Source organism: Clarias gariepinus, chromosome 18 (assembly GCF_024256425.1).
Source record: "Clarias gariepinus isolate MV-2021 ecotype Netherlands chromosome 18, CGAR_prim_01v2, whole genome shotgun sequence".
Lineage (NCBI taxonomy): Eukaryota > Metazoa > Chordata > Actinopteri > Siluriformes > Clariidae > Clarias > Clarias gariepinus.
The window spans coordinates 28655785-28674667 of record NC_071117.1 but is presented as its reverse complement, the minus strand read 5'-3'; the positions used below and the strand labels follow the sequence as shown (position 1 = coordinate 28674667).

General features: G+C 42.4%; 2 protein-coding genes across 4 annotated transcripts; both read right to left on the bottom strand.

The window, feature by feature from the left end:
* Positions 1-458: 458 nt before the first annotated feature.
* On the bottom strand, positions 459-5216 carry smcr8b (Smith-Magenis syndrome chromosome region, candidate 8b). Its single transcript, XM_053476418.1, has 2 exons — positions 2427-5216; positions 459-2353 (listed from the first exon to the last, which is right to left on the bottom strand). Exons 1-2 carry the CDS (start codon positions 4898-4900, stop codon positions 1978-1980), a joined length of 2850 nt encoding a protein of 949 aa, XP_053332393.1. The 5' UTR covers positions 4901-5216; the 3' UTR covers positions 459-1977.
* A 4030-nt stretch (positions 5217-9246) lies between these two features.
* On the bottom strand, positions 9247-14167 carry mief2 (mitochondrial elongation factor 2). 3 transcript variants are annotated; one of them, XM_053476421.1, is made up of 6 exons: positions 14018-14158; positions 13730-13799; positions 11716-11860; positions 11377-11536; positions 10948-11273; positions 9247-10751 (listed from the first exon to the last, which is right to left on the bottom strand). In XM_053476421.1, the coding sequence occupies exons 3-6, from the start codon at positions 11848-11850 to the stop codon at positions 9981-9983; spliced, it is 1392 nt and encodes a 463-aa protein (XP_053332396.1). In that variant the 5' UTR covers positions 11851-11860; positions 13730-13799; positions 14018-14158; the 3' UTR covers positions 9247-9980. The 3 variants fall into 3 exon arrangements, with proteins under 3 accessions (XP_053332396.1, XP_053332395.1, XP_053332397.1); XM_053476420.1 differs by lacking the exon at positions 13730-13799 and having other exon boundaries at positions 14018-14167; XM_053476422.1 differs by lacking the exon at positions 13730-13799 and having other exon boundaries at positions 10948-11270; positions 14018-14167.
* Between the last annotated feature and the right edge of the window lie 4716 nt (positions 14168-18883).

The following is an 18883-nucleotide window of genomic DNA, read 5'->3' as shown; positions in this document are numbered from 1 at the left end:
TATCTTGTGAGCTGATAGAAATGTAAATAAATTTGACCTCTAGATGAGATTCTTCAGTTTTGTAGAGTTTTATATTTGAGATTAACTCAAGAGCGCTGCTGTGAGGTGAGGTTAATAAAAGTCGAGAAAATTAAAATTCTGAAGTTAATTAATTTAATTTTGAAGTTTGATGTCATTTAATGGCTGAAAAAAAACAGCGTTAAAAACGAGACACTTTATTTAAATGTTCATTTTTTTTATTAAATCTTCTGACAAAATACATTTTCTTTTACACTTTCACACTGAATTTCTCTAAGCAGTGTACCATCAGCGCTACTTTAAGACACCAGTATTACGTTAAACTGACCTTCAAACCATCAGGGCTTTTCAATATTACAACAGTATTCCTGCACTGGTCTGCAGTTTAACCCTTTAATATCCTCATTGCATTGTTTTTATTTAATTTTGTTATTACAATGGAAATAAATGGCAATACCTCAATCAATGGATGTTGTTTGTTTAGTCATTCATTATTGTTTTTAAAAGTACTCCAAGATTGGCCTCTTCCAATTGGTTGAGATGTTGCTTCATGGGCAGAGCTGGCTCAAACAGATAAGGCTGTGGGTTACTGATTCGAAGGTTGGGGGTTCGAGCCCCAGCACTAACATGTAGGCAGTGTTGAGCCCTTTGAGCGAGGCCCTTACCCCTGTCAGCTCCAGGGGGCGCTGTATCCTGACTGACCCTGCTCTCTGACCCCAGCTTTCTAAACTGTGATTAATGACAAAATAAATTCAGTGTGCTGTAAGGTACATGTGACAAATAAAATGTTAATCTTTAAAGTATGAATGTTCTAAATAACATCACTTAAATAACCAGTAGAGATGTAATCGGCTTTTCAACACCTTTTAATCAAAGTATAGTGACTCAAAATGTGCTCTACCGAACGGTTGAGCAGAACACTGAAGGGTTAAAACTATACTCATTTTCATTACACACAAAACTAAATGAACTATTCAAAATCATAAGTGATTTATAATTGGACACATTAGTGGCAAATTCTTTACTTTTGTACACCTGCCTATGCGTTCATGCATCCAGTCATGCAGCAGCACATCATGCAGGTACAGATACAGCTAGTGTGGAAAAAAAAAAAAAGTGTGATGTGTTTGTTTGCATGGTTTGTTTGAGCCAGATGAGCTGGTGCTGGCATTTCAGAAACTGCTGATCTGCTCGGATTTTCATGTACTGATCTCTAGACAGTGTACAAGAGAACAGGGCGACGGGTTCGAACTGACAGGAAGTCTATGGTAACTTACATAGATGCTCTTTACCACAGTGCTGAGATGAAATCCATTGTTCGTCTGCCTGGACGTTTGGATGAAGGTGTACAGGTGTTCCTAATTAATGTGGTTTTTCCTTTGAGTAGAATCTGACCTCCCCTGAGCTGTGTTCAGTGAATTATCTCTGTGCATTATCAGTGCAAAATGTGTTACAAATTCTGAAGGGTGTAGAGTATCTCAAGGAGTGTGCAATATGAGCTTTTCTTGACAACACAAGCACAAGTCCATGTGTTTTGGCACTTAATGAAATAATCACAAGGAGACGTGGATTTGGGGATTTAGGATTACTCTGATTATTTAAACTGTTTCCTTAGTGGGCGGTAAAAGTGGGACAGAATACTGTTTAAGTGTATAACAATAATAGATTTTTTTTAAATGAAAGATAACTTAAAAGAAGTGAACAATGAAATCAGATAATTGCTAATCTTTGCCAATGTTAAAATAAATATTACACACCTTGTATAATCCAACAACTCAAAGGTCAACTCCAAGTTGACATCTTGTTTTTGGATTATTGAGATCTGGCTTAAAGTCAATAAATAAATATTCTTAGAATAACTAATAATGGTGGACTGTGAATTCCACCAGCGTAACTCATCTCCCAGACCTCCCACCTCCCGAGGCTAGCAGCAGTATAAACCTCTTATTAGTTTTAGTGTCAGTGTTTGAACACCGTGCTCGCGGTGTAGCTGAATCGCAGGACTGTCTGCGAGGTTCCCGTCACATGTTCCATAATCAGCTCTGAAAGGTACCGGAGGATCTTCAGATCGTCGTTATGGACGTGTTCGTGCCTGACCTTTGAAGAGAATGTGATAAGGAACGCTCTAGAAACGAGCTGGCTGATTAAACTCTGCGCGTACAGAAAGTAGGCGGTGCCATGCATGCTCTGAATCCTCGCCTCTACCAACGGACAAATCAGAGATCCTTTATACGCCGGGCAGCGTAAGGTCTTCTGGTCCACGTCTAGTACGCTGAGGTAGCGGCTGAAGCGAGCAAGACAAGGTGGCATACTGGGACATGGAGGAAATGCCGATCTGGAAAAAAAAGGTTATAATAATACAGAGAGTTTGAAAAAATGCAAATGAGCAGGTTTAGAAATTAACATACCTGTTATAGCCGACGAGTTTCCAGGTCAGCAGGTCAGTAATCTGCAAAGGACTTGATATCCAGGGCTGGATGTTTCCTCGGCTTCTCCCCAGATGAGGAGTGTACATGGTCAGCGCGGTGACCAGGCGTCTAACCACTCTTTCCTCACTGCCCAGGACCACCAAAGTCCGGCCACTCAGCAGGCTGTACACGGCGTGCACGGCAAACGAAAACTGGCGTAGGAAATTCACAGCAGCACGTCCTGACCTGCCTCTCTTTCTCCAACTCCCGGGTGCACTTTTATCCCTGTAAAGGTCGAGAGACACTGTAGAGCTCGTGGAGCCAAGGCTTCGAAAACTAGTGCAGTCTGAGTAATCATCTGGTGGGAACAGGAACGGCCTGTCCTGGAGAGAACCCGGCTCACTTAGAGGAAGTCCAGCAAAAGTACACAAGTCCAGGGTCATGTGGGGATCTGGTGGGTTTATGACTGTTGTAGGGGTGCTGGGGGAGCTAGGGGAGCTCTGGGGTTTGTCTTTGCATGGAACCAAAACATCTTCAGAGCTGTTCACGCAGTCATTCTGTTCCTCTTCGTGCTCCGGAGTCTCCTCACAGATAGCTGAAGGGTACGACGCCCTCAAATCGTCCGGGATAATAGAATCTGTAGTGCTTAGCACCTCAATGCTGTCCTCGCTGTTCTCCCGTCGGGTGACCACTCTCCTTTTCCGCCCTTCAAAAAGGATAGATGTCGGTTTCTGCTGAATGATTTCCGTGGTATCAAGAGTGCTTTGAGGTTTAAAGAACTTCTCCGTTCCTAGCACCTCGATACTCTCTCCACTGCTTATGCTGTCCTTCATCGGTACAGGAACCTCCTCATTCTTGCAGTTCCCTTCATTTGGGAAGTTTGGTGTCAAAGGCAATTCATCGCTTGGTGAGGTCGGAACCGAGTCAGGTCCATTTCTTTGGAGCTCAAGCCGGATCGGGACCATTTCCACGCATGACGTGTAAGAGTCCAGACTTACGGGGTCACTCTGTAGCAGTGCTAGCCGAGGGTGTTGTCTGGATATCTGCTGACCTGTATCTGCCTCGAGATCACATGGCTCTTCAAAAAGGAAGTTGGTGGATTTGAGGTGACGAAGCAAATTCTGAGTCCGTTGCTTGGAGACGAAGGAGCTATTGTCGCCACGGAAACTCTTCTCGATGGAGCGAAGCTGTTCCCTTGCTTGCTGCATGAAGTACGTGTCGCACAGCTCATCCAGATTCTTCAGACACTTGTCAAACTGTCGACACGCACTCGGACTTACCAGTTGCGGAATGTGTGAAGGATCACGTAAGTAATCGCTGCATTCATCCACTGACTCTGGGCTCCGGAAGTACAGCGTGCCGGGGTCTAGGTCAGACTCCAGAGAATGAAAGGTGTCGTCTGGCTCGTACGGTAAAAACTCTGGGTCTCTAAGCTTCCTGTTTGGGTAGGAAGTGATTTGTTTTAAAAGACTTCTGTGTTCCTGGATGGCTTTTTCCACACGAGCCAGCTCGTCCGCTTTATTAGCCCACTTGATAGTTGCACTTTGACCTTCTTTGGTTTCATTATTAGGCTGCTCAACCACTTGATCTTTTTCTGATCTGTTATTTTTATTTTGATTGCTCACAACAACCGAGTCACATTCTGCTTCATTTCTCCTTTTATAAAAACCTCTTGCACTGTTGTTCGGGTCAACTTCCATAAACGACAAGCTTTGTTTCTCTTTCAATTCCTCTTCTTTCGTGTTCAGCAGCAGTTCACCGTTCCTGCTATTGTTCTTTTCCATTTCCGCTTCTGTTCCGTTAATCTCGCCAACTTTTAATCTACCCAACCTGTCTCTGTTCATCTCCCTCAGCAGTATTAATCTAGTATACTCCAAGTCTGAAAGCTTTTTGTCCACCTCGTTAGCAAAGTTCTTCCTGTTCCCGGTTTTCAGCCACTCTGACGCTTTGGAGAACTCCGCTGAGAGTTGTCTGAAACACTGCATGATTTTTTCCTCCTCGGAGGACACGTAGGCCAGGCAGAATGGCCGGACGAAGCCGCGAGCCTCAAGGTCGTACAGCGTTAAGTGGTGCACGTAAGCGTACGCGCCTTCTCGAGAATCCCCCAGCACCACTTTAGAGTCTTCCACGAAGCTCAGTTTAGGATGCACGCTCCCGGCGGGGCTCGCGAACGTCGTCTGGTAGTCAACGGACATTATCCTGAGCGCAAACTGGTTCAGATCGAACGATCCGCACGCCGTAGTTTGGTCCGGGACGGTTAAGATGGGCTGGGGACCCACTTGCTCGGAGAACTCCGATATGAGAATGAAATCCTTAGTGAAGCTAACGGCAGAGGGCTTCGACCACGGAGAGGTGCCGTCCGCGTGCTGGTACAGAGGATCTGAGAGATCGGATGGAAGTCCGTGTGACTCTGTGGATTCCTCCAGGAAATCTGTGTCTGTCGTGAAAGCCAGCAGGTCTGGAGATCCAATCATGATGATGATATTGTTGTTATTATTATTATTAAATTGGTGCAGTACTCCACTGTATACTGTACTTTACTCTACACACACATACACACACACACTCTCTCTCACACACTCACTCACACACACTCTCTCTCACTCACTCACACACACTCTCTCTCACTCACACACACACACACACACTCTCTCTTACACATTCACTCACTCACACACACACACACACACACTCTCTCTCTCTCACACATTTACTCACACACACACACACACACACACACTCTCTCTCTCTCACACATTTACTCACACACACACACACACACACACACACTCTCTCTCTCACACATTTACTCACACACACACACACACACACACACACACACACTCTCTCTCTCTCTCACACATTCACACACACACACACACTCTCTCTCTCTCTCCTCGGTTCAGGCTGCTGCATGCGGGGATCAATGACGTATCCGCGTAAATATAAACAAAAACAATCCGTCAAACCTCCGAACTTCAAAGTCACTCAGATCAGATCAGACAGCGCGAGGACAGTCCGTCTCGCGCGGTAACTGTAGAACTCCGTAAACAGCGCGCGAGCCGTCCGGGAACACAAACTGGCGCTGCGGAAGAGCACGTGACCGCGCCAGAGGAACATGAGGGGGAGGAGGGAGGGGTGTGTGTGTGTGTGTGTGACTGACCTTTAGGACGGAACTCTCACACACTTCAACACACACTTCAGTCAGTCGAATCCCGACCCAGAGTGAGGACCGAACCGGACCGAACCGGACCGGACCTGCAGCGCGGGTTTATTTCCGGAAACGTCCTGCCCCCGTTAACCCCTTACACACACACACACACACACACACCGCGTACTTCCATTTAATCATATTTACTTATCGGCAGCTGGGTGCACTTACTTTTGATCAGCGCAATGTGTTTATTATAGACGAAGCTTCCGGTTCCTCCATCAGTGGAAGTTTTGCAACAGATGACACAAGAGAGAGAGAGAGAGAGAGACTTTCTGTTTGTCAAACTTCCACATCTTTATAATGATAATAACAATAATAACAAAACAACAACAAAAAATAATATAATAAAATAACAACAAAAATAAAATTCTACTAATAATATATATATATGTAGTTGCAAGCAACGATGACGGGCCCAAGCACCCTGTGCCATCAGGGCTCATCACACACCTTGTACACATCACACACTATACAGGGCTGATGTCAGTCTGGGCCCTAAATATTTGTTAAGTGCGTTTGTGTGTGTGTGTGTGAGAGAGAGAGAGAGAGAGAGAAGTGTGTGTGTTTGTGTGTGTTACGTGTGGATGTGTCAGTCTGTGTGTGATGAGTAAATGTATTTGTGCATGTTTGTGTATGTGCGGTGTGTTAACATTTGTGATGTGTGTGAGACATGTGACTTGTTAGTGTGTGTGTGTTTCTGCGTGTGAGACAGATGTGTGTGTGTGTGTGTAAATATTAAAATTTGTGATGTGTGATATATGAGTGTGTTTGTGTATGTGTGCGTCTGTGTGTGTTAAGATTTGTAATGTGTGTGCGTCGTGAGAGAGATGTGTGTGTGTGTGTGTGTGCGTGTGTGTGTTAACATTTGTGATGTGTATGTGTGTACAATAGGCCGCAGATGCTGGAAGAAAAGCATGACACTATGATCTTACTTAATGTGAGGTCACTGAACGTGCCACTGAATGTGATGTCACTCAATATAAGGCCACGCAGAGAGTTATTAATCATTTTTCGGTGTAAGTTTAAGATAATATCACGGCTGACCCGTTTGAGATATCAAAAATCCCTCCACATTTTTGCATCCTCAATGTCTTTAGATTCAATTCAATTCAATTCAAATTACATCATCACAAAGCAGCTTTACACAATCAAAAGAATTAAGTTTGTATGAAATGTGAATGTGTATGAATCAAAATGATATGATTGTCTCTAATGAGCAAACCTAGGACGACGGCGACAGTGGCAAGGAAAAACTCCCTGAGATGGTAATAGGAAGAAACCTTGAGAGGAACCAGACTCAACAGGGAACCCATCCTCATCTGGGTGAAACAGATAGCAGGGATTGATGTGCATAATAATATGCGAGACTGGAAGTTCAGTATAAGAGGAGATGTGTAAGATTAAAGTCCAGTTTGTTCCTGGAGGCTCAGGAACTCCTGAACTATTGAGCGACTGAAGTCACAGGTCCTCAGAGAACAGCTGTCTGCATCAGTCGAGGACAGGACCACCTTCATGGAAAAGTGGAGCCATCCCCAGTCACCACACGCATTCCAGGCAGACCACACGGGGGCATCCATGTGATGAGATCTCCAACCAGAAGCAGGACTCCAGGATGAGTTAGACAGGTCCAGCGGGCAGAGGGGGTCTGGATCACTGGCAGCTTAGGAGCGACATGTATAGCTTGACAGAGAGATAGGTAGAGGAAAAAGGAGAGGGAGAGAGAGAGAGAAGAGAGAGCAGAAAAGGAGAGAGCAAAAGAGATGGAGAAATAACAGTTAGGTCTGGTCACAGTCGAACAATGTATAATGTGAATGTATATTAACTGTAGAGTGCAAGCAGGGACTCCAGCAGGACTAACTATGACATCATAACTAAAAGGGAGGAGCCAGAAGGAAACACAAACATGAGGGGAAACTGAGATGTAAAGCAAACAATCACCTCACCGTCAACAAACCTGAGTGATCAATGAGAGTGAGGAAGACAGCATCCAAACATACCAGTTCACCATAATACTCTACGTCCATGAGTCCCCCAGATCTGCTCCTTTACCTAAGGCTAATCTATTTATAAAAATGCTTGGCTAAATAAATAGGTTTTTAGCCTGGACTTAAACACTGAGACTGTGTCTGAGTCCCGAACACTATTTGGAAGACTATTCCATAAAAGCTCTGCCCCCTGCTGTAGTTTTAATAATACGTGGTACTGACAAGCAGCCTGCATCCTTTGATCAAAGTAGGCGTGGCGGATTGTAAGACACTAGCAGTTCACTCAGATATCAGAGACCATTTAATGCTTTATATATCAAGAGTAGTATTTTAAAATCAAGGGCAAAATTTCAGAGGGAGCCATTCTGGACTAATTGTTTAAGCACCTAGCTGAACAACCAGACAGTAAGGCGTTACAATAATCCAACCTAGACGTGATAAAAGCATGAACTAGTTTTTCTGCATCATTTGGTGACAATATATTTCTCATATAATATATAATATATAGATCATTTGGACAATTGTATAAATTCTCTAGGAGGAGTATATTAAAATCCAGCAGGTGCGTTTTGGTGAACGACCCAAAATAACCGGCCTCCTGTTGAGTTGAACCCAGGGCAAGTTGCGAAAGCTGTTCGACTCAATGAGCTCTAAATGTGTACCGAGTTTCGTGTGCCTATGCGAAAGTGTGTACGAACTATGCAGCAAAATCTCTTGTATCATTTATATAATATTACATTAATCGAGCCTGGTCACATATCGATGATGTTACACTTCTGTCTATCTACTCTCTCTCTCTATAGAAAGGAATAAATACAACATTTAAACAAACGCTCTACTTAATTGATTTGCCTTGCGAAAATCAGATCTATAGAATTTGCTTTGTGACTTGGACATTCGTTGTACTATTCCTATTTATCATTTGACTTGCAAATACAGATTTTAATTACCTATTTCAGTTTGTGATTTATTTTTTGAAGACGACTTTTGTTTTATGGTCAGGTAAAGCAAAAATTTAATTGTTTGGCCACATTAATGTAGTTTTCAAAGGAGTAATACATCAAAATTCTCAACAACATCAGGCAGTCTGCAGAGAAATGGGTCCTTGGGCACCAGTGGACATTTCAGCACAACAACGACCCAAACATACAGCAAAAGTGGTGAAGAAATGGTTAGCAGACAAAAACATTAACGTTTTGCAGTGGCCCAGCCAGAGTCCTAACATAAATCTAATTGCGAATCTGTGGAGGAGCTAAAGATCAGGGTGATGGCAAGGAGACCTTTCAACCAGAAACGAGTTGGACCTCATCACTAAAGACGAACGGGCAAGGATACCAGTAGACATGCAAACAGCTGGTGGGCAATTATAGGATTGCTGTAATAGCCAACAAAGGCTCTATTGATTATTAAAAAGGTTATAAATGATTTTGGACATGCCACCTTTTGTTCAAATGTAAAAAAAGATTAGCAATATACATTTTCTACAATGATGCTTTTTGTACATCGTCTTACCTTCGGGAAACACCTCGTCATTTCTAAGAAAAAAACTTGGTTGAATTAAAGGGGTGTGAATAATTTTGTGCTTGACAATATATTTAACTGACGAATCACTCAGGACACGTTTTTCAAAAATAATTTTTATTGGCTTAAAAGACGACTTCCATTATTACGAGCGTTAACTGTTCAGGAAGAAGACACAAATGTTCAAACCTCATGAGACACACCCAGGGCAGGGAGTCAAGAAAACCTAAAACATCAGAACGAGCCTCGTTACTCCGAGATCATTTTATTGCATTTGCACAAAGATAATAAAACTCGAGAGTTCTGCTCAGACGTTTACTAAAAGTGAGTCTCCGTTCCATCCAGTGTACAATAATACTAATAATAATAATAATAACAATAATAATAAAATATTAAAGCGTACACTCCCTGCACGACTAACTTGACCTCTTTATTAAAACCCTGCATGACTCAAACACTCTGGGTTTGTGTGTGTGTGTGTGTGTGTGTGTGTGTGTGTGTGTAAGAGAGAGAGGAAGAGAGAGGTGGAACTGACACAGTTTGTTAGATAAAGTGCAGCGGATAATAAATTAAGTGTCAGATTGTAGTCAGAGCGCTTGATGATGTAATGTCCATGTCAATCCTGACGATAATGATGATGACATCATGACCGCCGGATCTTTAGTGTTCTTTACAGAACGAGAAGCTGGAATCCGTTAATGTTTTCACTGCGGTTTCTTTAAAGAGTTTAAAGCAAACCTAATACTCGGAAACACAACCTACAGATAAGTGTGTGTGTGTGTGTGTGTATATTAACTGTGTATATAGATTTGTGTGTGTGTTGATTAGCAGCAGTTATATGAGCAGGATCTCTGGCTCGCTCACGGCGCAGTACAGCATGAAGCCCATCTCATCGATGTCGTCCTCGGTGAAGCCCTGCAGCAGGTTCACGCCGGGTTTAAAGTAACTGGGCAGGAAGCCCGTCTCCAGGAACCCGATCAGCTCAGCGACGGCGTCCTGGAACCTGTCGGCGTATGCCGCCTCCGACCAGTCGCGCTCTTTCTCGCTCATGTGCAGGATGACGTTGCTGAGCTGCGCGCCACTTAGCTTGTGCAGGGCGGGGCAGTTCCGACAAACGGCCTTCAGCGTCTTCAGACACTTCCTCCTGACGCCCGCGTCCTCGTCGAGTCCGGCTAGCCGTGCCGTCTCGTTCGTGTACAGGCTCCGGTACCAGACGTAGTCGAACGACCCGGTGATCTCGGACTGCGCCGTGAGCGTCATGTCGCCCGAGCGCACCATCGGCAGGATGCTAACAAACAGCTGCTCTTCCTCAAAATTTCCGCTCGGAGATCTGATCTCAAGCTTCAACGCCGGAGACCCGAGCACCGGCCGCACCTCGCACTCCAGGCTCCCGCTCAGACGCGGCCAGTTCATGGTTTCGGTTATGGATTTGCGTAGTTGCTCAGCAACCAGCTGAGACGAAAGGTAGCCGCCTAGGAGGTGTCGGTCCCAGTAGCTCCGCCCCCGCGGGAAATACTCCAAGTTACTGCGGCGCACCATGCAGTACTGAGGATGGCCGAGGAACGTGTCCTCTCCGGCGATCGGCGTCCACAGGCCAGGGTCCAGCTACACACACACAAACAACAAGCAAGTTATTATAGAATTTGTAAACTAGTTTATTGATTAATTGTCCACTCAGAGAAGCTCCAAGTACAAGGCAAACTACACATCGTTTTTTTTTATGTTCCCGTTCCTATGGTAACAGCAACTTGTACACCTTCTGTCAGATCTATGAAAGAAGTCTCGAGTCAGGTCCCGTTACCTGTAGCGGTACGAGCAGGCAGGCGTGATCAGCCCTCACCACCTGCAGGTCGTCGAGCAGCGAGCCCGCTAAGGTCATCTCCCCCAGGGGCATGTCGGGGTGTTTGGAGCGCAGGAAGCCCTGGATCTCCATGGCGATGTCCAGCGCCCTCTGCTGAGCCCGTGACACTTCGCCCGTGGACAGGCACACGCGCGTGCAGTAATACTGCTCCAGTCTGTCCGAGAACGTCTGCACGCACAGATCCAGACGTCTGAGAGGCTGAGCCGGGTCCGATCCTTTCTGCCGAGTCTGGGGTCGGACCTGAGGCGCAGGTTCGGACAAGTCTGCTGCAGGAGGTAAATAAATACATAAAATGAAACATCAGAATGATATCTCTCTTATTTTCTGTATCAAAACACAAAACCTTGAGAGATTCTGTGTGCTTCATACCTTTTTTGGTGGCTCCAGTGATCTGGTTTATGACCACACCCTCAATACCTCTCTGAAACACTTTGGGGGAGGAGCTGACCAGGTTAAGCTCCTCCCAGCTGTCCGACACCTTTTTATCAGGGTTTGTGTCGTCAGGAGGTCGTCCGGCGCGCTCGATTAGCTGGTGGGGAACAGGAGGCGGGGTTAAAGTGAAGCAGAAATAAACGAGTAATGATAAAAGTTATTAAGCTTATTATCATCACTAGGTGTCATGATTTAGAACCTCAGTAACTGAGCTGCTGAATAAACCCCGCCTCACTAGCAACTTCACCTCACTTTAGCATACAATGTGCAACAAACCTTTTTCACAGCTAACGTAGCGATGCCCAGGACGGCGACTCCGCCCACTCCGAGCACCAATCGGGCGTTGGTGAGCAGGAAGTCGATGATGGCGCCGATTCCATCCTCACCCCGTCGCTTACTCGTATAAAACATGTCTCTCCGCCTGCAACGGACCAAAGCAAACATCAAAACACAGTTCCGGTGACATCAGTGATGCTGCGTCGTTCAGATTGGTTCTAAAAGCTCTAAACGTCAACGTCTAGTTTACAGTGCATCAGGTCAAGGTTAGTGTGCGAGTAACGCGTGAGATACGACTGCTTTAACTGGATATCCACAATAATCAGGAATACTACACATCATCTAAAAACCTATAAAAACAACAATAAACTAATAAAAATGTATCAATAAAGATTTTTCCCATGAGAATGTGGAGATGTAGAACCACATGTAAAGCCTTGATGCTTATGTTTTTATAATCCAGGTGATGATTAACAGCCAGGAACCTGGCTTCACACACACACACAGTAGACTGTAGATCACGCCCCATGACGAGTGACATCATATTCAAATCAAGCGTCTCCCTCACCACTGTCAGAGGAGCGTGCGTGCGCACACACACACCATGAAGTACACATTCATTACCATGTCTACCAAGAATCACACATGCGTGCGTGTGTGTGTATAAACATTGCTCTCATTACACCTTCATTTAGAATGAAACAAAAACACACACACACACCTTCGTGTTGTTAAGATCTCGTCCCTCAAGTTTTTCGACACCTCGGGACAATTCCACAAAAAAACATGACATCACGTTGACGATACAGGAACTCGACACAATCAGATGTCTGGGTGTGAACCAAAACCACACTAACACACAATCACAAACTAAAAAAAGTATATCTGACGATGTTGCCATAAACATGATAAATTTATCACCATTTGCAATTTAATATGCATCATGAGCTGTTATTCCTGGTGGAGGAGATGGGCATAATGACAGGACGCAGGACAACAGGCTGATCCACAACACGATACATGACATCGCACAGCTTTTTTTTTTATTAATCAAAATATAAGCACGTAATTATGAATTTAGATATTTTATGTAATAGCAGACATAATAGACATAACATTTAATTTCTATTTAAATTAAACACAAAGCTACATTGTTAATAAGCAGTGCGTTTTTCTGTCATCCACCATGATTATCATTTCTAAACAAACTTTGCGAATAATTCACTGCCACCACACAGAATGAGAATGTGTGGACACTTCAGAGAGAGCGCCACCTATTTTATATTATAAATTTATAAAGAAACAAAGTTTAACCGCTTTAAATGTCTCCACAGTGTTAAAACTCATCTGGACGGCGAGTTTCTAACAAGTGCATGTGGGGCTTCTAACGCGCGTGATGTTTGATGATGTGACGTCATGTAATTGCTTTTCTGTTGCGTCACTCTGAAGCGTCTGCGCTCAGTACAGAACGATATTTTTTATCTGAGGCTGATCAGCTGATCACGACTGATTACACTGAACACCAGACCAAAACAATCGAACGGTTTATCTTCATTATAAATGTTATCTTTTTAAAATAGATTCGAGCCAGTGTGGCGATACATGAATCAGCAAATCATAACTAAATCAATAAATCCAATCTCTAATTTTTCATTTTAAATAGTTTATGAACTTATATCACCAGTCCTGTGTGTGTGGTTGTGATAATTCTCTGCTTGTAAGTGTATATTAAAAATATTCCTGATACATATAGAAAAGCCTACATACTGAGTACAGCTTTAGTTATTTGTATACTTGTGTATTTATTTGCTGTTAGTTAGTTAGAGCTAGCTAGTAGGCTAGTGAGAACTAATTAGTTGGTTAGTTCAAACAAACAAACACGCACTCTGGCCCGGAAGTCAGTTTTCCAAACGTTTAAAGCCGTGTACAATGATCTTCAGACAGTTAAAGTGTTTTTGTTTGTTTGTTTGAGACATTTTAGAGTTTATTTGTACAATTAAAATACATGAAATACCTCAGTATTGCACCTTCAAACGTCACGAGCGCAGAAACGCCTGCGTGCTGCACGAGGGCCTGACATCTGACTAAACATGTAAAGAAAAATCATTTTTAAACAAAGACATAATCTCAGGCCTCACTTAATATTTAGTTAAAACCCACAGCAGTAGTTAGTTGTTTATTTAGTTGGTCTTAAATAATTAATAAGCGTGACGCTCTTGTTGTCGTCGCGCGCTGACTCGCGTGCTCCATACTTATCCTATTCTCAGGTGTTTAATCTTTAAATAAATGTTTTGTCACTCACCTTTTTATAAACTCCTCCGATTCATCTCTAACCCGAACACTTCAGACATTAAACACGGCTTTATGACTCGAGGTCATATCAGTTAATCTCTTCGTCCATAAACGCAGCCTTCGCCAAAAAATATATCCAACTGCACCGCTAATTGGGTGAGAAGCTGTGATGGGCGTGGAATTCCACCAACAGGAACCCAAGCTTCTATGACGTCCTACCTTTTTAACCCAATCACTGCGCAGTCTTTGCTGTTGTAGTTGTGACGCATCAGGACGTGAACGACGAACGGATCCGCCTCTTAAAGTGAGCGCGCTCATCCGACCGCCATTTTTCCCTTGTTGTTCAGTGGGTTAAAACTACGGAGGCCGAGAGAGGCCAAAAAAAAAGGGAAAATTAATATAATAAGAGCACAGATAAAAAAAAACTGTACACACTGATTATTTAATTCACGCGCCCAGGTTTAATAGTTAACTTTAAATTTGTTTACAGTGATATTAAAAGGATTTTTAGTGAGAAATAAAACTGTGTGTCGTCCATCATGGATAAAAGGTGACCTAAATTAATTTCTGTTCTTTTGAAATATTTAAAATCTGTATTTATTTGTGTAGTTATTTGTATTTTTTTATATTTATTATTCTTTTTTTTATGTATAAAAATGACCAAAGTAGACATTTCTTAAACATTTATTTATTTATTTATTTATTATTATTATTGTTATTATTATTATTATTATTATTATTATTATTATTACTATTGTTGTTGCTGTTAATAAAAATAATCATTATCATCATCAAAAAGCTTTGAGTTTGGATTTAAAGAAAACTAACTGTACATATGGTCCAGTGATTATTTTTAGCTAGCATTAGGTGGCAATATATATATATATATATATATATATATATATATATATATATACACACACACACATACATAATACACCAACACACACACGCATGCATTGTCTGTCAGAAAGGTCTCTTTATTATTAGCAACAGATAGAGTTTTTATATGTTTGACCAAACGCCTGTGCCACTGACATCTGTTACTTCTAAGAAGATAAACCACTGTTAAAATGTCCTTTTGTAAAAACCTGAGAAACAAAGCAGTGGAAGTTAGAAAGGTGTTCATCCAGAGACCATCCAGTAGGTGTTGGCCCTAGTTGGGGGGGGCATAAAGACACCTTAAGAACAGATGGAAGAGGATACAGGAAGGGAGGAAGAAGAAAGAAAGATTTAACACATTAATATCAGATCTATAGGGAAGAGAGTAAGAGAGTAGCATTAACTTCTTTTATCTAAATTAATCCCCTTTACAATAAGTGATACCAAGATGTTAAGAAAATCAATGTTATGAAAAGTTTTGACAGCGTACTGCAAAGGTATCAAACTGTGGTCACGTCTTAAATCGACCGCCAAACAGAATTTAATGAAACTATTGCAGTACTTAGATAACAGGGCCCGTATTAATTAAGAATCTTGAAATCACTCCTAGGAACCAGGCCCAAAGTTAATTTGGGACTGAAAATATTCCTAGCTCAGAGTAGGACATTTTTTGAGGCTTCTACTCAGTGAGGAGTAGAAGTGCGGCAAGCAAAGTGTGTGACGTCTTTTTTGTTTCGACATGAAGAGAGGCAATGTAGGCTGCATGTTATAGTGAGCGTGAAAGCTTTATGCACACAGAGAAAACTTATAGATGTGTGACTCGTCTGCATGTTAATCAGACTGCTCCAATCACAAGTGTTTAAAGCCCCTATAATAGAGCTGTGTAAGACTCTCATAATCTGATCAAAATTACTTTAAAAAGAAAGTAAAACTGGAGAGAGGATGAGAGAGGTTTGCTTGCGGAGCCTTACTCTTACCTTTAAATATAAAAAGTGAATGGAGGCAATTTGTGAAAGCATCAGTGCCACCTGTCAGTTCGCCACATGTACCCCTAAGGAGTGTGAAACACAGGGACACGCCCTTTTAATGCAGTGATGAAGTGCTTCTTATAACGAAGAATCTAAAAATATATATATATATATGAATCTGCGCATGATCTGCGGTGCTGTAAGAGAGGTGAGTGCAGTGTTATTATTTCCGACATTGTCAGCTATGTCAATGTTTCAGACCTACAAACTGTACAGTATCGGTCTCCTGTGGAGACACCATTCTAAATGTTCATTAATGGATCAGTTACATACAGCATGAAAAAAATTGTTCCATTATTGTCCAAACGTATCTTTTACAGGATGAGCTCCGTGTCACTTAGTTTTACTAAAACGTGTCCCCTCCATACAGCGTCTGCCTGAACGCCATCTCCTTGCTACTCCTATACAATTAGGACTCATTTAAAACTCTCTGTGTCATTTTGGTGGAGATGGGAGTGATTTCCGAGTTTAGGAATTTTAAGAAATTGCTCTTATTCCTACTCCAAAAAGTAGGATCAAACTTGTGTCACTCTGGAGCGATCACTTAGGAACGATTTCTTTCTCTGAGACACTTAAGTCAATACTGGCCTTGGTTTTGTCTGTTAAACACTGTGTTACCTTTAAACGTGTTCGGTATTCGGTAGATTTTCAATGTTTCTTAATATGAGTAAATACAAATAAAACTATAATAATATTAATTATTATAATTATAAGACCTAGTAACTGACTTTGGATAAGCAGTTGAAGATGGATGGATGGATGGATAAGACCTAGTAGTGCTTATACATATTTTATAAATGTAATAAAGACATGAAAAAGTACTAAAATGCTTGTTTATGGCACGGGTGTGGTTCAGCACCTTGGACAGCAATAATAAATGCTGCATTTTTATCGGCTGTCACTGTACGTTACTCATACGTTACTGACCTGCATGTTCAAGTAACCACTGCCCCCTAAAAAGTTTTTCATCTGTCTTTGAAGGCAGATAGCATCGACCTCTGTCATGACATGAAAGTTTTTCTTTTTCGGTCGAGGCAGGCAGGTGTAAATAGCTCATAGTTGCTAGTTGGCTAGTCTGACCAGGGTGCAAATAGACACTCTTTTTAAAAACCAATTCATTATCATTATGGTGATCATTGGGATACTTTAGTAACTGTTTCATGACAGTAACATAACTAAGAGTTAACTAAATTCCCTCTTTAATTCACCTCACAGCTTGCAGAACTTCCATGGTGTGCCGCTAACTTCTTGGTGCGTGCTTCCACAGCACCCCTTCAGAGGTCTATTGGAGTCCAGTGGCCGTATTTATTAATCGTCTCAGAGTAGGAACCCACTCCTAAGTGGAGGAGAGATGTTTTATGTCCTACCATGGTCATAAAGTGGGAATAGATACGAGGGTCACCATTTGCTGACACAGACTCAGCTGGACTACAGAGGTTCCTAGATGGACCGAGGTAATGCCACTCTTCAAATAGGGTGTCTTCATGTGCGGCCCAATGAGGACAAACAGTCCAGGAAAGAGTTGGCGGAGGGCCGGTACTCATCTGTAACTGCAAGGTCAGTAACAACAGAGGTCAGTGGTCATAAGTCGTGGTGAGTTACTGCAGCCCAACCACATCGTTCAGAGAACCAGCTCCTATAGACTTCCAGATGGGGCTTCATGGTGGCGTGGTAGTTCACACTGTAGCCATGCACCTCTACAGTCAAGGGTTTGATTCCTGCCTCAGGTCGATGTGTGAGACTTTGGGTTTCCTCTGGATACACCGGTTTCCTCTCCCATAGTCATGCAGATTAGGTTAATTACCATTTCCAAATTGTCTATAATGTGTGTTTGTGTGTAATGTGTCTGGCATACGCGTAACTCATCCCATAACTTCATACTCCAGTACATCTATCCTGAATGGCAACTACGCTAATTCTCTCCATCTTTTCTGTATTTTTCTACCCATCTCGAGGCATCTGACGATTGTGCCAGCTTTAGTAGACAAAGGCCAACCCTGCGAGGATCCTGAGGCATCCAGAGAAGCACCAGCTCCAGCTGGATTCTGCTTTATGATGGTTGGAGCTACACATCCTGCTCCTGTGCTCCCAGTGATCCAGACCCCCATCTGCCCTCTGCACCTACTGACTCCCTGTGCTGAACTGGACTTCATGTTAATTTAAAGAATTTCTGTTATATTGTACTTTCACCTGCACAACACACATGATGTTATTTCTATCGGTTATTACCCAGATGAGGATGGGTTCCCTGTTGAGTCTGGTTCCTCTCAAGGTTTCTTCCTATTACCATCTCAGGGAGTTTTTCCTTGCCACTGTCGCCGTCACCCTTGGCTTGCTCATCAGAGACATTTCATTCATTCATCTCATTATTATCTAGACACATTTTTCTCACACATACACACTTCCAAATATTTTCTTTGCTTATAAATTCTTTAATTTTTGTAAAGCTGCTTTGAGACAATGACCATTGTTAAAAACGCTATATAAATAAAATTGAATTGAATTTACAGTGGATTGGCACCTCATCAAGGGTATACCCTGTCTCATCCCCTAAGGCTCCTAGGACTGGCCCTAAATCCCCTTAAATTTAGGACTTAATCTTAGTTGGGATAAAAATTATTTATGAAACTTTTTATCCCTAAAAACAGCTCCTAAGGTAAAAATTGTTAAGAGTAGAGAGGAGGACTTTTAAGAGGCCTAAGAGTTTCTATAGCACAAAAATGGACAAAATGGCAAAAAGAAGAAATATTTTCCAAACACTGAATGTAAAGCTAAAAGTAAACACTGCTCTTCTGTCTAATTTGGTTTTCTTCTTGTTTTACTTCCTTCCAGAAGACTGTTGGCTACAGACCATCCAAAAGTGTAACTTTAATAAACTCTCCTGTAATCATGTGAATTGCCGAGCCGTTTTTGATCCCATCAATCTGAAATGGGTCACAAGTAATAAAATCAGTATGATAAATAAA

Excerpts from the sequence above, each read along its gene's own strand:
- smcr8b (XM_053476418.1), bottom strand. The coding sequence starts at position 4,900 with ATGATTGGATCTCCAGACCTGCTGGCTTTCACGACAGACACAGATTTC. Across the intron at positions 2,354-2,426 it reads AAACTCGTCGGCTATAACAG|ATCGGCATTTCCTCCATGTC; the intron begins GTATGTTAATTT and ends TTTTTTTTCCAG.
- mief2 (XM_053476420.1), bottom strand. The coding sequence starts at position 11,850 with ATGTTTTATACGAGTAAGCGACGGGGTGAGGATGGAATCGGCGCCATC. Across the intron at positions 11,537-11,715 it reads CTACGTTAGCTGTGAAAAAG|CTAATCGAGCGCGCCGGACG; the intron begins GTTTGTTGCACA and ends GTTCCCCACCAG. Across the intron at positions 11,274-11,376 it reads CACTGGAGCCACCAAAAAAG|CAGACTTGTCCGAACCTGCG; the intron begins GTATGAAGCACA and ends TACCTCCTGCAG.